Source organism: Syngnathus scovelli, chromosome 8 (genome assembly GCF_024217435.2).
Source record: "Syngnathus scovelli strain Florida chromosome 8, RoL_Ssco_1.2, whole genome shotgun sequence".
NCBI lineage: Eukaryota > Metazoa > Chordata > Actinopteri > Syngnathiformes > Syngnathidae > Syngnathus > Syngnathus scovelli.
The window spans coordinates 11,535,675-11,551,256 of NC_090854.1; the positions used below are offsets into that span (position 1 = coordinate 11,535,675).

The following is a 15,582-nucleotide window of genomic DNA, read 5'->3' on the forward strand; positions in this document are numbered from 1 at the left end:
TGTCACTTTAGATCGTTTAACATAAACCAAAGCGGACAAACATAGACTTGAATTGATAATATATACCGTATTGAGCGTATTTCATGAAATAGTTGGATACGTTCTACAGTGCTTACGTATTGACACCCCTCAGAAACTGCAGAGTGGTTCGATCCACACGAAAGCCAGGAGGCTAGAAGGGCAAAGGGTTTTCTTGTTACCAAGGGAACAGTAATAAATCCGTGTGAGATTTGTTTTATTTTGTATTATTATTAGCATTTAAACCGTCGTGACTCTTATTTTAATATTTATTTCAGTTGCTGACTTTTGCCACGTGCCCACTTCCTAACAGAATGCGTTGTTAAGTACTCAATTACATTAAAATCTCTGTTTTGCACAGTAAAACCTGCACACCGTGATCATATTTATGCATTGCAGATATGATGAGCGGATAATGTGTGAGGACAATGCACGCGGTGTCTTAGTTTAACGAACCTTGTCAAGGTCAAACCAGACAGATGCTAACACCACGGGCGAGGAAGGATTTTGCTGATATGTTTAACAACAGGGTGCACTTTATGAATACAAATTCAAACGTGACATGATGTCCCCCCCACTCTCTATGCAACACTAGATGAAGTAGAATGTGTGACATTACCATTCAGTGTGTTGCTTGCTGTTTATTTATTTTTTTATTTTTTTTTTTGCGAGGGAGGGGGGCCGCCTGCCTACAGTCTCAAATTTGTATTAATGGTAAGAAAAAGAAATATCGTAAATAATGTCAATTACAACTGACTAATTCATAAGTAATTACAAGTAATATATAATGGAATAACTAAGAAATGAAATACCCAAATATTCTAAAATATATAAAACATTTAAAGGCCATTTCAAATACATGAATAATAAATGCAAAATTAAAACAAAACTATACAAACACCTAATACCATAATAATATTACAGTCTTCACTAGTGTGTGTGTGTGTTTTATGCATACATACATACGTATATGATCTGTCAGCAAACAGGAAATGAAGCATGCATTCAGTGTCACATGCCGAGGTCAGCACATTGCTCCCTGTGAGGAAAAAAGTCCCAGAGTGAATGAATGTGTCATATGACCAAAAGAGAAACAAAAACAATGCATTATATTGCTGCTCCTGTTGTTTTACCGCCCACATAGCAAATTATTTTTAGACTTTACTCATGGAATATGACACTTGCATGTCTTTAAATTTTATTAAAGTATACAATGCAATTACTTTTGCACAATTTAAAACACTACCCAGGTTTCTTTAATCTCTCGCATGCTTTCAGCAATAAGCTCCAAGGATCAAGTATTACATCAAACTTCACACACCCTATTCTTATCACGTTGAAAACAGTTTGTTTTAAGCTGTTGCGCAATGTCTACTAGCAAACAGAAACAGAGCAAATGGACCTCAGGCAGATGGGATGATTCAAAAGTAACAGAATTAGCAACATTTCTGTTCAACAGGTTAAATGTTTGCTAACGTTAGTTTGTTCACAGCGCTAATGCTACCTTAGTGGCTGCTAGCGATGAGAGTTTGTTGATGCTTCTGTGACTAACACAACACGCATTCATAACTGGATGGAACGACTGTATGAATGACCATGTTTGATAATCGGGCATGTGCTCATTAGCACACTTGAAAGATAGCCTTGAAGTCATTACAAGCAGCTAGCTTACAGTTTCCAAATGGGCCGATAAAATATTTACATGGTTGTTTTAATTTCACACTTAATGAGTGGGCAGGCACTCCAGGGACCCAACTATTAGTGTACAGGCCATTAATGCCCCCCTAAAATATCCCTTTAAAGATTCATGCTTACTTGCTTTACTTGACATGCTTATGCGGCTTGATGCGTGTAACTGTCATCCATTTTCCTGAAAAGACACTTTTTGACAGCCGTGTCAAGGACAAGCCTCTTGTGACACCTCTTCCCGTGTCAAATTTCTGACAAGTCTCACTGTATGGCAGGATTATAAAGTAAAAACGTCCCTCTATCCTTTTTCTGGAGTGCTTGTCCTCATTAAGATCCTGAGTGAGCCTTGGTTAGAACTAAGCTCACGACTGGTTGCCAGTCACTTGAAGGGCACATAAAGACATACAAACATTCAAAAAATTTAGATTGAGGAACCCCTGAAAATCTTGGGGAAATGTCAGATAGAAAGGCCATAGCCAGTAAATAAAATGTCTAATTTTAATAGATGTTTTGAATTTCACTGGTCTTGCTTCAAACTGTTGTCTTTTCCTAGTATTTGATGGAGATTTATACTGCGATAGGGAGGAAGGCTGCAATTTCCCAGAATGACCACTAAGTATCAGTGTAGCCTTACTTTTGTATTATTCTTGGATTCTCGCAGCAGTTACTTGTACAAGAATCAATTGAAGTTAACAATTTATTGTGGAAGAGTATAATTGTAACCCTTTTGTTAATTTTGTTTCTTTATGCATGTTTAGTACCTGTAAAGGATTTGTAATTTCATTACGCATATATTTTATTTTGCTTTGTTTTCTTGCCATGATCCAGGCCATTTAAATTTGTGAACGAGACTGCAGATTCATTCACCCTTATGATTATTTCATAAATCATTTTTTCCCCTTTGTTGTGATATGAACAGATCAATGTTCCTTGGAGAATGAGCACCATATGGAATCAGGCACTTGGTTTTTCTGCTGACTAGAAAAGCTCAGGAATTAAAAATAATGTCTTAGAGAAAAGCAGTCCATGAGGTTTTTTTTCTTTCTTTCTCCAAGTCATTAAACGCTTCCTACGGTCAAAACATTGGGGATAATACAATCATACCATCTGTGCCACTGCCGGCTGAAAAACTCTAACCGCCTGTGCAGCGCAACCTGAAGGGACGTTTTCACTTGTAATGGCATAAAAACTATGTTCAAATAGAGCCCACATAAAATGTTCCACCTCAGTGATCTCTTGATGGGAAAGCAAGACAAAAGCTGATTATCCAAATCATACCACATCATGTGTGGCCACTAGTGGCTGACTGGTGACAATGTAAGAAGATGCTCGTGTGTATCTTATTCAAACAGTACATCCGCATTGTCATTCAATGCATTTATTTCTACTGATAAGTTTTTATTTTTCCAGGTCTGACAAGAAAAATGGCAGATTAAATGTCACACGCCCCAAAAAGGCAATTCATTTCATCACGAGACATTTGAACATGTACAGAAATTGTTACACAAGAAAACGTACCCTCTTTATTTCCCTCCCAACCCGATGTCCTGTTGGCGAGACATTTTCCATGAGGCAGCCAAGCCGTTCTTGAGCAACGTTTGAAATAAATTCAAAAGGCCATACACGCATAGTGTACAACTGTACATACATACATTCATACGTACATACTCCAACCTTAATGTAACCCATAACCTGCACAACACAATTGACATGAAATATATTTTTTTCCCAGTAGGTAAATAAAAAACAACGGTGATCCTGTGGTTGCACAAACGTGCACAAACTGATGACATGGCTGTGTTCCGAACAAACCAATCAAAGATTGGATCCGCACACAGACACCATTTCAAGCACTTCTAATTAACTCCAAATAAAGTTCAGATGTTCTAGTAGATGTTTCCTGACATTTTGGCAGCCACACTTTACAGCACACATCATGCTCTGCAGAAAGCTTCCTCAGCATCAGAGGGATTTCATTGTTCAAAGGTATCAGTCATGAGAAGGGTACAAAAAAATATATACAATAGCATGGAACACAGTGAAGACACGCCTAATAGAACATTTGAACTTTATTTGGCGTCGCTTTAAATTTGAATTAATGTATTTGGTTAATTCCGAAAAAAGCATCATTCCCATTAATAATGGTGTGCACACTTTTGCAACCACATCTCAGTCTCGTTGTACTTTTACTATTATTTTTGATTGAGGTGTACAAGTCATAGAGCACATTAAGTTTTGAATTGACTCATCTTGCTCTGCGTATTTTACAATACAAAAACCTGGCATTTGAACAATGGGGTGTGCAGACTTTCTTTTTTTTTTATGCACTGTTCATGTAATTGACATGTGTCACACACACTTATAGGCTTTGACATAATGTAATAACCAACCATCACACCATTATTGCCCCATTGCAACTCCATCCAAAATAATAACATCAGTTTGAGAATCTCATTAGGGTCTCCTTACGTAAGCAGTCCATGTAGCGTATGGCAAGTGGTCCAGTGTACTGACAATAGCACATAACTGTGCTCCCATCTGTCGTCCTCTCACTCCTGCTGCTTGTTCCACAGCAGCCAAAGCTTTATTTCAACCGCAAAATCAACACCATCGACTAGGAAATGAAATATTCATGAATGTGATTTTTAAAGATGGCATCTCTAAAGTGGAAGGTCGTCCTCAGAATGAGTTTTAGACCAGGCTGATGACGCCAACTCTGAAATTGAGCGCTGTTGTGAATCGATGAATGGAAATGATCTTATGGATGGGCAACGCAAGGCATTTAGGTATTTCAGAATGGTAATAAAAAAATAATAATGACAATGTGGTTATGCTGATAAGGATGTGATAGCATTTGTGTGTGTGTGTGTTGGCGGGCCTTTCAGGGGATACAAGATAAGCATAAAAGCAGACAAGATTAAACAAAAACTCCCGTTTCATCTTCATGTGTGTTCATGTTGTGTCGATAACGGCAAAACTTGACATTTGTATACTTCCTAGGATGCAGGACCGTTTCATATATGTTTCTTAAGCAACAACTTATTCACTTTTATTCCATGTCTCATCTTAAATACAGTGGAACCTCCAAAGTGGAACGCGTTGGAATTTGACTCCAGACAAAAAGTGCAAAAATGAAACGATTTTAGCTTAGCTAAAGAGTCAACTGGGTAAAGGTGGTTAGTCAATCTTTGGCTTTTTTTTTCTGTTTATACAAAAGATTACCACTGATGCAAAGATGAAAAAGTGTGATGACAAATTACGACCATGGCGCAGGAAATGGAGCTTATTGCGACTTTGTACAATATGGCTTAATACGTCAACTCACTTTCTAACTAGCAGCAGTTTGACAGCGGGTGAACAACAACAAAAAAATCTTCAAGCTATTTATTGCCACGCCCACTGTCAAACAAAGCAGAAAACTGCACATTGCGTATTTAAAAGTAATCGCTTTGCCTTAGTCATGTATGTTTGGCTTAATGCTAATACACAATGCATGCAAAATCTCACAGACGAGCTGACGAATAGCATCAGTGTCTTCAAGCAACGGAAATTTGAACACATGAAGACAAATAAAATCAATACTCAAAAGCATATTCAGTATCCTATGAAAATACGTTTAATACTGCTGCGGCTTAGGCAAATGAGGAGTCATCGTTTCTATGTGTAGCCTATTTGTACGTTTGGACTAAAGTGCACCCACGAGGAAGCTGCTTGTGATTTAGGGCTATACAAATAAATAAGCACAATGGACACTTAAATGAAGAAAAAGAGTGAAAAAACTTAAATTCCTAATTTTTGTAAAATGTCATTATTTGTCACTTGAAATCCTTCATTATTTATGGACTCACTATTGATTAATGGGGTCGCCCGCAATTTTAACACCGCAAACTCAGATGATTATTATTTTTTCAAATCAGAGCAACTTTAAAGGCCATTGGAATGTTTTCAACTTGAAAGGTTCCACTGTATGCCAACAACATTGAGAGTTTTGTTGAGCAAGCTATTGCACTTGTGAAAATAAGAGAGAACATTGCAACTCAAAAATATAATCAGTCCTCATGCACCAAAAGTGGCCCTCAAGGGAAAGCTTTTCATTGAGCTCAAATAATAACAACAAAAGCTCATTCTTCTTTACAAACTACTTGTATGAGTGTGAATGTGGCATGCAACCGTCTACGACTACTTTTTAAAAAATGTTCATGTGATTTTGATGACATTCATCTTTTTTTTTTTTATGTAATTTTTAAATAAAGCAGCTTCTGATTGTTATTTTTTTTCTGGCAAGAGCTGCATTTGAAAAAGAACCAAGGCAGCGATGACATGATTAAAAACACAGCATTTGAAGAGTTTTTAAGACACCAAAAAGGGCACCTGGAGGCAGTGTCCATATTTGTAAAGTGGAGGTTCTCAAATAATTTTGGTTCGGGACTTCTTACATGGGGGCAATTGAACACCATCGTGATCCTAATGGTGATCAAATAATAAAAAATTGGATTCTAATATTCCTTTTGTTCAAATAAATGTGACTTTATTCATGTAGACATTTAGTGGCTCAACATTGGCTCAAAGTATGTTAGTTAGTTTTACTGTCACATCAATTTGTTCTCATTTGTACAGTAAATATGCACTTTTTATAACTTAGAATAATTTAGGGCAAGTTATTTGTGGACCCCCTAACTCCAGACCCCAGTTTGAGAACCATTGTTAGAAAGAAAGACGAGTGCACACTGAAAAGCTGAGCGACACATTAATGATGATATGATGACAATATACACGACTCACAAATGCTTTGGGATGTTGGGGTGACATTTTAGATTAACCCTAAAATGTACTGAAACCTTTAGAGGTAAACGTAGACCGACGTAGAACTTTAAAAGTGCATTTTCGATTCATCCTAAAATTTCACCCTAAAGCCAAATATCCCAATTTTTTGTGAGTAGTGTATAACGACAGTGATTTAAATGAATGGCATCACCAGCGAGCCACTTGACTTGTGTAGTCCTCAGTGGTGCTGGCAAAGTCATTGTGGTCCTTCTCCAGGCTTTTCGGAGCTTGCGCTTTGCGTTTGGGCGGCCACGGCCCGGCTTGCTGCCGCTCGCGTATCCAACGGCGCTCCTCGCGTCTCTTCAAGCGCACCTCTCGGCGCTCCCTCTGCCGGGTGAACTGGAAACGCTGAAGGAACAGATCCTTGGCGTAGTCGTACAGCTGCACGTCCAGGAAGTTGAGCTCCTCGATGCGTCGTCGCACGGCCTCGCTCAGGTCCACGTTGGCGGCGCGCGTGCTGTTGATCTGCGTGAAGGGCGAGATGAAGCGCAGGCTGAACGTCCGCTCGAACAGGTACTGCGTCTTGCGTTGGAACTCGGTCAGGCCGTAGAAGGCCATGTTCTTCAGGTTGCTCATGGCGCTGCTCAGCAGGATGTGGTCGCGCTGGCTCTCGTTCATGGACGACAGGTTGTAGCAGCCCACCAGGCTCAGGTCGGACAACATGCGCACTTGCCGGTTGTTGGCCAGGTTGGAGGGGCAGCGCATGAAGTCGGAAAGGGTGACGCCCGACCAGTCCTCGCCGTTGTAGCAGGTGGGCAGCTCATCTTGGGTGGGCGAACGCCCGTCACACATATGCAAGGCCGTCTTCCAGGTGGCGCCGCGCTGGACGTGCTTCCACTCACTCAGGTAACGGGACACCGGGTCACGCAGCATGGTGATGTAGTAGAAGTTCCTGGAACAGAGACAAAAACAATGCTGTGAGATTTTTGAATCACAGCTGAACATCACTCTTGTGGATTTTTTTTTTTTTTTTTCCATATTTGATGAGCAAGTAAGTGAGTGAGTGCGTGTTGGCAGATGCCGGCTGTCAAAGTTTCACAGACGTTTTCTCGTCTGTTTGGGACTTGAAAGTCATGTAGAGGGTGATGTCTGAGTGCACTCTGCGGCCCAAAGGTCACCCGTGTGCACCATCAGCGTCAGCACACATCAGGCTCAGGCGTTTCCGTCTCGAGTGACGCCGCGGTACACTTTCCCGTCCCCTCTTTAGAGCCACTCTAGCGTGCGCTGGAAAGACGACGACTGGGCTTTACATCAACGTTAGCCAGAAAATCAGTCACATTGTCACAGTCAAGATTTCCCGGCAGCGTGTTGACGAGTGGCTGAAAAGTTAATCATAAATCAGTAATGAAGAGCAAGAGGAGATACCCTGACCACAATATTCAGCTTTAAAACAGCTAAATTAAGATGAGTACACAATTGCATGTGTGATTCTTTTCTCACAAAAGCACATTGAACATGAGCTTCTAGAAAATCTGAATACTAGCGAGAAAACAAGAAGAGAGGCAGCAGTGTTGGTTTTTTTTGGCCTCATCACTGTTCTGTTTCTAACGATTATATTTGCGTCATTTTGTGGAGACAATTTTAGGGGTCTTCAAGAATTTTGCAAATAAACATCTTTGTATTTTGGGGAGGAGCTACGGTTAGAAAGTGACCTAGCGTGTCACGGCTGCTTGTTTACGCTCTTGCTCGAGTTGGTTAATTAAAAACGCAAGTTAACCAACAACGCAGGATCTCCTTTCCATTTTGCCTCATTTGCTGCAAGACACGATTAATCAGCAACCAATTTCCCACAACAATCGGATTTTCCACTTTAATGATTACACTTCACCTGTTGTTGTACGCATCCAAAATTCCAAAGGGATTTCAAATCTGTGGGAAATCTGCGGGTAATGTCACGAAATGGCAGTGAGGACTCTCACTGTCATGATCAATTTAGTGTACTGGCCAACACACACAAACACACAGACAAACACACACACACAGCCTTGCTCCAGAAACTGACTCATGCATCACAAACGCACAATCCAGAAGAGACGCCACGTTTTATTCCCAGTCAGCATCAAAGCAACAGACAACTGCTTATTATTTGCCCATAATTAGCCATAATGGCGCTGCCCCCTGCTTCTGCTTGATTGCAAGCAGCCGAAGAGAACAGAACGGGCAGCCTGTCGCCGAAGCAAGCGAAGAAGCAGGAGTTCACTCATCGAGCAATTGCAGCAACATAATCATAATGGCGGCACATCGACTGTAACTTAATGAACAGAGGAATGAATGTCCTTGCTCAGCAGCAGGACTGAATGACTGTGTTCTTTGCAGTACGAGTGAGAACAGTGTGAAATTGTGTTTAAGCAATTTACACTTTAGCCACAGACATCAGTCACAAGTTCCAATACTTTTGCACAAAATGTTTTCTGTCCTGAGTTGCTTAACACATGAACATGCATGAATTAAAATCTGGAATTGTGGAGCATATAAAAAAATGCACATAGAATGTATGCAGGACAGCTTTTTGAAATATATTTAATGGAAGGAGACATCCAGTGATAATATGAAAATGATGCCATGATAATGTTGAGGATCGGCGCTGGGGGCGGCAAAGGAAAGCCGACAAGTGAAATGACTTTCTCCAACCTCGCTTGACTCCTGCCCTTCTTCTCTTCCTCCTCCATGTCCGGCACACATTAGTGTTCCCAACGGATCCATAACCTTTTCTCAAAGGTTGTCACATTAATCACGCCGCTGAATTCGCTTGTCAATCTGCTCTTTGGACGCTGTTTATCTCTACTCGCCGTCTTTCTCGCTCTCTCCGGGTGGCCCTCCACCTGAAGTCTGTAATAACAGCCATCACTCTCCTTCGCTTGTTCTGTTACGAAGCTTGATGAGAGCGCGAGGGGACGCGGCGGTAGAGCTGATTCTATCTTGGCCGACAATTTCAGGTTGAGATAGCGTTCTATTTTTAAAAGCATGACACAAAAGACTTGGAACTTAACTGCCGCAAGGCGCTCCCGAGGAAACCAGAAGAAAAAAAAAACTTGGTGGTTTTGAGTCTATAGGAACACCGGGGTTAGTGAGCGTGATTGTCATGAAGACATGTACTTGTCAGCTACATGACCACTGGGTCGTTCCGGTTGTGCGCACCCGATGCCCCAAGACAAGATCTGAACGGAGCATCTGATACCAGATCATGTCAGCTCAGAGCTGACATACTCGTATTCTCTAATGAACACAATCATGGGTCCCGTAACAAATTAGGTCTAATTTTTTTGAGAGAGGAAAGAAAGGAAAAGGAGGAGGGAAGATTATTACATTAGAACACAGTCGATCAACTTTTGTACTGCGCAGTCTCACACCTCCACCGGACCCAATAGAAATACAATGACTTCAACATGGAGCACCAAAATGGCACAATCAGTCACTATTCATGCTATCTGCAATTTGCTTTTCTTCTTTGCTACTCCGATCTTGCTGCGGAGTGTACCAAGTGAGTCATACAATGCTACGTTTAGTTTAAATTATATCCCAGAAGCTCCTAATAATTATAATTTGAATTTAATAATGAGGGTTGATTGTAATCTATTTCCATTATTTTTCTTTAGGCAAAGGCTGGAGGAAGTGAAAGGTAAGAACAGCTATGGGATAGTATGTGACAATTTTAACCAGCATGGAAGTGGACTGTCCCACCTCACAGGCGTCCGTCATACTAATAACAGTCAATTTCATTTAAATGATCTAATCAGATAAACCCATTCATATGTCTGTTCTTCAAGGGGTATAACAATTTCATGTGATTTGACACATTTATTCCATACAAAGAAGCAAGGCCAGTGAGACCATAGAAAATAATCAGCTCACAGCTTTCTTCCTCTGCTCTCAAAGTCAGAGGAAGTTTCAATTTACAGCTCCCTGGGAAAGAACGAAATAATCTTTTTTTTTTTTTTGCTTTGTTCTGCCAGCGGATGAAATCCTTTATTGCATATTAGTTACTTCGTGTCCAAAGCAGCGCCAAGGACAAAAGATGTCAAACTTGTTGGCTTTTTTTTTTTTTAAACTAGACACAACAGACGAAATAAAAAAATAGTTTGGATAAGTGCCACAAATCAGGCATTTTGTCTGACCTTCAAAAACATTCAGTAAAGGCAATGGTGACAAATCCATCTTATATCAGAATCACCTTTAAAAGTGTGTTTTCGTGCATTATTTAAAAAAAAAAGAAAACACGCCACATGTTGCAATATTTACTACAAATTCTCAACAGACAAGAAAAATGCGAACATCTAAAATTTTTGAACCACAAAAAATGGCCTGATTATCAAGGAAGAAGAGAACAGCCACAAAAAAGACAAGAGTCGTGTGATTAAAGGAGCAAGCGTGGATATTTCGAGAGGCTGTTGTTTATAAACGATGGTCCCATTTACTAAATACATCCATGCATTTTGGTGACAGAAACTCACAGTTCTTTGCTTTATAACCACGGGTGCATGGAATCTCCAGAAAGGCTAATATTTGAGGAACTGTGGGGCAGACATGCTGGTCAATAAACCTAATCAATTGATCAGTTATTATTCCCATCCCTAATAAAAACCCAGAATCACGAAAGCTCTGCCCAAAAAATAAGCTGTTTTCTTTTACAGCTTCCTATTAATGTTCTTCTCGATTTTGCAAAACAAAAACAAACAAACAAACAAACAAACAAACAACAACAATCGGATATTCTCCGCAGCCACAGCTGAGCGTTCAATCAGTCGTCACGGATGTGCTTGGCTGTCATCACATTACACATGCATCAGTACTGATGTAACTGTCAAAGCCCAGAAAGCGCCGGGCAAATTGGCTTCATTACATTTTAACTATTTTCCACTGGAGACAAGAGAGAGAGAGAGAGAGAGAGAGAGAGAGAGAGAGAGAGAGAGAGAGAGAGAGAGAGAGCCCCACCGCTCTATCTCATCAGGCGGTGCCGGTGAGCGTGAATCGTGCCTCCCCGCATCCAGGACCATTTGGCCGCTCCGCTGCTTGACATTCATGGTGTGCGGCGTTTTCATTTTGCACAAAAATCGCTTCATATGACGGCAATTTAGCGCTCTCATTAAAAAGACATAACTGCCTGTGAACTTAATGGCATTTCCAAATGAAACGTAGAGCCTTTCGAGTTTTAAAATTGCATCTTAGAAATTGTCGCAGGCTTGAAAGGGTTCGTAACTCGTTTGTCTGACAGCCAACAGTACAATGGAAGGTGTCGAACACTTTTAGATGGATGTCAGATTCTGCAACAATTCATATACTTTGTTTTCTCGCAAGTTAATTTTCTTATAAATGCCCACGTAGCCTGACGAGTCGAGACACGGTGTTCTGATGAATGATTTGTTTGTGGAATATGAATTAAACAGGCAAAAAACACCTGTTTCTACCCATCTCAGGTGGCGGCCATTTTGATACTGTCGACTTAAATTGACATCACAGGTCACAACCAATCACAGCTCACCGTACTTTTTTAAAATCCTTTCAGCTATTGAACCATAGCTGTCCATCCGCCGGGTCATTCTCTGATCTATAATAATTTGAGATATTGTTTTCAATTACAAGCAGGACCAAGGAACGAATAAAACTTGTATCTCAAGGCACCGCTGTATTTCAATTGGTGACCAGGATGCAACAATACAGAGCCACCGACTGCAGTGCGCTTTGCTCAGCTCTGAATGTTTGTGTGGGTTGTTCACGCAGGTATTTAAATGCTTTACATCAGGGTCATCTGGCTCCAATCCTCACTTTAGCGTCTCTCCTGCGAGGAAATGTCCTTGGCAGGCGTTATGGTGTATCTGCGGCACATCTCCGCATCCGCACACAGCCCCGCTCTGTGCCGTTCCTCCCAGATAGATAAGAATAAGACTGCAGACATGCATTATTTGTAACCGATACCATCCCTTAATGGTGTCTGCGATCCCCGTGGCAGCCCGTAATGGACCGTTTTTGAGATTCCTCGCATCGTGTCGGGGCGTTTTAATGGTGACGGAATGGGGGCGAGGAGTGTCATCCGGGAGCAAACTTGAAGAAGGATGGGACCTTTCATTTAGTTGTCAGGACGCCGCCGTCGCTTGCGCATCGCATGACGCATAAACAGAGCATGCTTGTACCCAGAGCAGATAACAACAGGAGGGGAAATTGTCCTTCAAAGGAGAAACATCTCATCCTTCATTGTGGGAAACAAAGGAAAGACGAACAATGTCACGCAGCTGAAGAAATAAAGCGTGGCTGGGACATCGAACAAATGCGTTGACGCCAATAATCTGAAACTGAAGACAAAACAAAAAATTCTTCTGAGCTTGAATTCACAAAAATATGACAATAAAGGAGGTATATTATGCGATTTGCTCACAAAAAAGTTTCTCAGGGTCAAATGACAAAATAATGATTTCACATTTAGCACTGATTAAAATGACTTGATTATGGGATGGCGGATCTGCATGCAAAGCACAATGATGCAGCAGAAGGGTTTTGGATTGTGTATTCAGGCAGCCCTTTAAAAATATCTGTAAGTCCTCAGGATTTTTTTTACAAAGCAAAACACTAAATGTCAGGAAATGACTACTAGAACATCTAAACTTCTTTGGTGGACTAACAAGAGGCTCTTTAAATAATAGCTCAAATAAACAGGAACAGTTTTGAAACGATTCATCTTGATCTCATTTTCACCCAAAAAAACATTTGAACAGGGGTGTGTTGACTTTTTATAAGTTTAAATCTACATGATGATCTATGAATTATTATTCTTTAACATGCAGATAATGCTTCAATTGGGTATTTTCTATTCCTCTCCATTCAAACTCATTTGAATCACAATAGCTTCCAGCGCTAATTGCTAATGGCTGACCGTGTTACATACCGCAGTCCCTTTTGAAGCGACAAATCAGGACCCGAGTGGCTCGATGAGGCAAAAATTCAATGCAAGTGACGGCTCATGCATAAGAAAACGGCACAATAATTGGACAAGTTGGGTTGGGATGAGGAGAATAGGTCGGACGGGTATTTTGAATGAGCCGCTTTGTTGGCGAGTCACTCGGCACTTTTTTAACTGCTCTTCTTGTCATTTGAGACCAATTAGAAATTGTAATATGACAGCGCAGACTCCATTTACCACCACGGTAAAAATCCTCCCTTCTAATTACACTCTCCTTTTTGTAATCCCACCACTTGCACGCGTTTCTCTTGGAGAGACGGCTGAAGAGGGAAGGCGAATCTCTGAATTAATAATACGACCAGAAGAGCCACGCGAGTACACAAGCTGGCAGTGGAAAGATCACACAGCATCAACATCACAATCACATCATATAATGGCAAGGCTGAAGACACTGAGAGCATTGCAGGCTGCCATGGGACCTTCACATCCCATCAATCTCCTACCCAGACACACAACATTCCCAGTTTTCATTCAGCCTTTTCCAAAAACGCCGTCCCAGTTCCAAGAGGGTACAGACAACACTTGTCCCAGTTCCGTGGTCCATCATCATCATTAATCTGGCAAAAATGGTCTACTTCCAGCAAAACGGTAATGGGGAATTATGATAGCACAACACGATAGCCGCTTTTAAAAGCATTTTGGGGCATGCTGGGCCAAATGAGCGACTTGGCAAAAAGTCACCCAGTGTCTGAAATGCATTTCTTTAATAATGTAGCACGTCTTGGAGCATCAAATAATTGATTCTATAAAGTGGAACCATGTCTGGTTCAAGATGCTGACCAACCATCGATAAGTTTAAATATAGAAGACAACAAAACATATATCCATCTATTTTCCACAGCGACCGGCAGTTAATGCGAAGGGGAAAAAAAAAAATCTGTTGTTTGTGTACTTTTGTACTTTTCGCCCACTTAGGGATTATTCCATGCGCGGTACATGATGCTATCAGCAAAAAATAGTTGGCTAACTGAGTGGCCTCTCATCCTCTGTGACCTTGCCCCATCAATCACTTTTATTGCTCACACGGTGTTTCGAGATTATTAAATAGCTACGTGACTGAGAATTATGCAGTCGACCCCCAAAAAAAAATCGCAGCGGGGATCATTACGAACTACTCGATGGTTTTTAGATGAACCATGACCAGATAATCCCAAATATCTCGAGTGCTTTTACTTCCCGCCAGACCGCAACATAACAAATAGGTTTAATCAAGAACAATGGAGCTAGTATTGATTTTATAACTAAGCTATTTTATCCTGAAAGAATGGACAGTCATTTCGACTGCGCCCAATCCGATGCGAACTTAATAGCTCAGTGGAAGGGACAGTGCAATAAATTTGGTTTTACTGAAGTGCTACATGACTTTCAATTCTGTTTCTATTAGAGTGGGACAGTTGCTAAAGGTAGAAGTGAAGGTGAGTATCCGGGTACTTGTTTCTGAAAACACCGCTATTGTTTAATGTTTTGCATGTTGATTATGTGGAATTGATTGACAATATTTGGAGTCATACCAAGGCCGTTCCTCTTGGACTGGTTGATTTTGTCTGCAGCAGAGTTGCATTACGAACAGTCACAACAAATGACTACAATAATTCCAACGGGCACTAGAATTAAATAACCATAAGCCTATAACTTTTATAGCTTCTTAAATATATGTTTTTAAACATTATAGAGACCATTTTGGGAAAATGTTCTTTTGTTTCTCAGTGAATAATGCATGAATCTGACAAACAAATTTAGAGCCTGTGGAAAATGGTTTGGTCTCAGCAAAAGACTGTGCTTGGTGTTGTATTCTGTCCATTTTCTTGGAACACGAGTGAGTCTATTACAGCCGACTTGGACAAGAGGCAAGGTACATCCTGGACTGGTAGCATTCAGGAGGCATTAAAATAAACGTGTGTTTCTAAAATTATATAAATAATACATATATGAATATGATAATATAATAATAAATAAATAAATAAATAAATAAATAAATACATAAATAAACAAATAAATAAAGAGTTTCTAAAATCCCCTCAATTTCTTATACTGCATCTCGGGTGAAGTATACATTTGAAAAAAATCAGCGCAACGGTAAATGCACTCAGACGTACGAA

General features: G+C 40.5%; 1 protein-coding gene across 2 annotated transcripts in view; it reads right to left on the reverse strand.

The window, feature by feature from the left end:
• Positions 1-3,069: 3,069 nt before the first annotated feature.
• Positions 3,070-15,582, reverse strand: part of hs6st3b (heparan sulfate 6-O-sulfotransferase 3b) — a 43,892-nt gene continuing 31,379 nt past the window's right edge. For both annotated transcript variants that reach the window (XM_049728706.2, XM_049728705.1), the window contains one exon: positions 3,070-7,423. In XM_049728706.2, the coding sequence (XP_049584663.1) occupies positions 6,679-7,423 (745 nt within the window). In that variant the 3' untranslated portion in view covers positions 3,070-6,678. The remainder of the gene's footprint in view (positions 7,424-15,582) is intronic.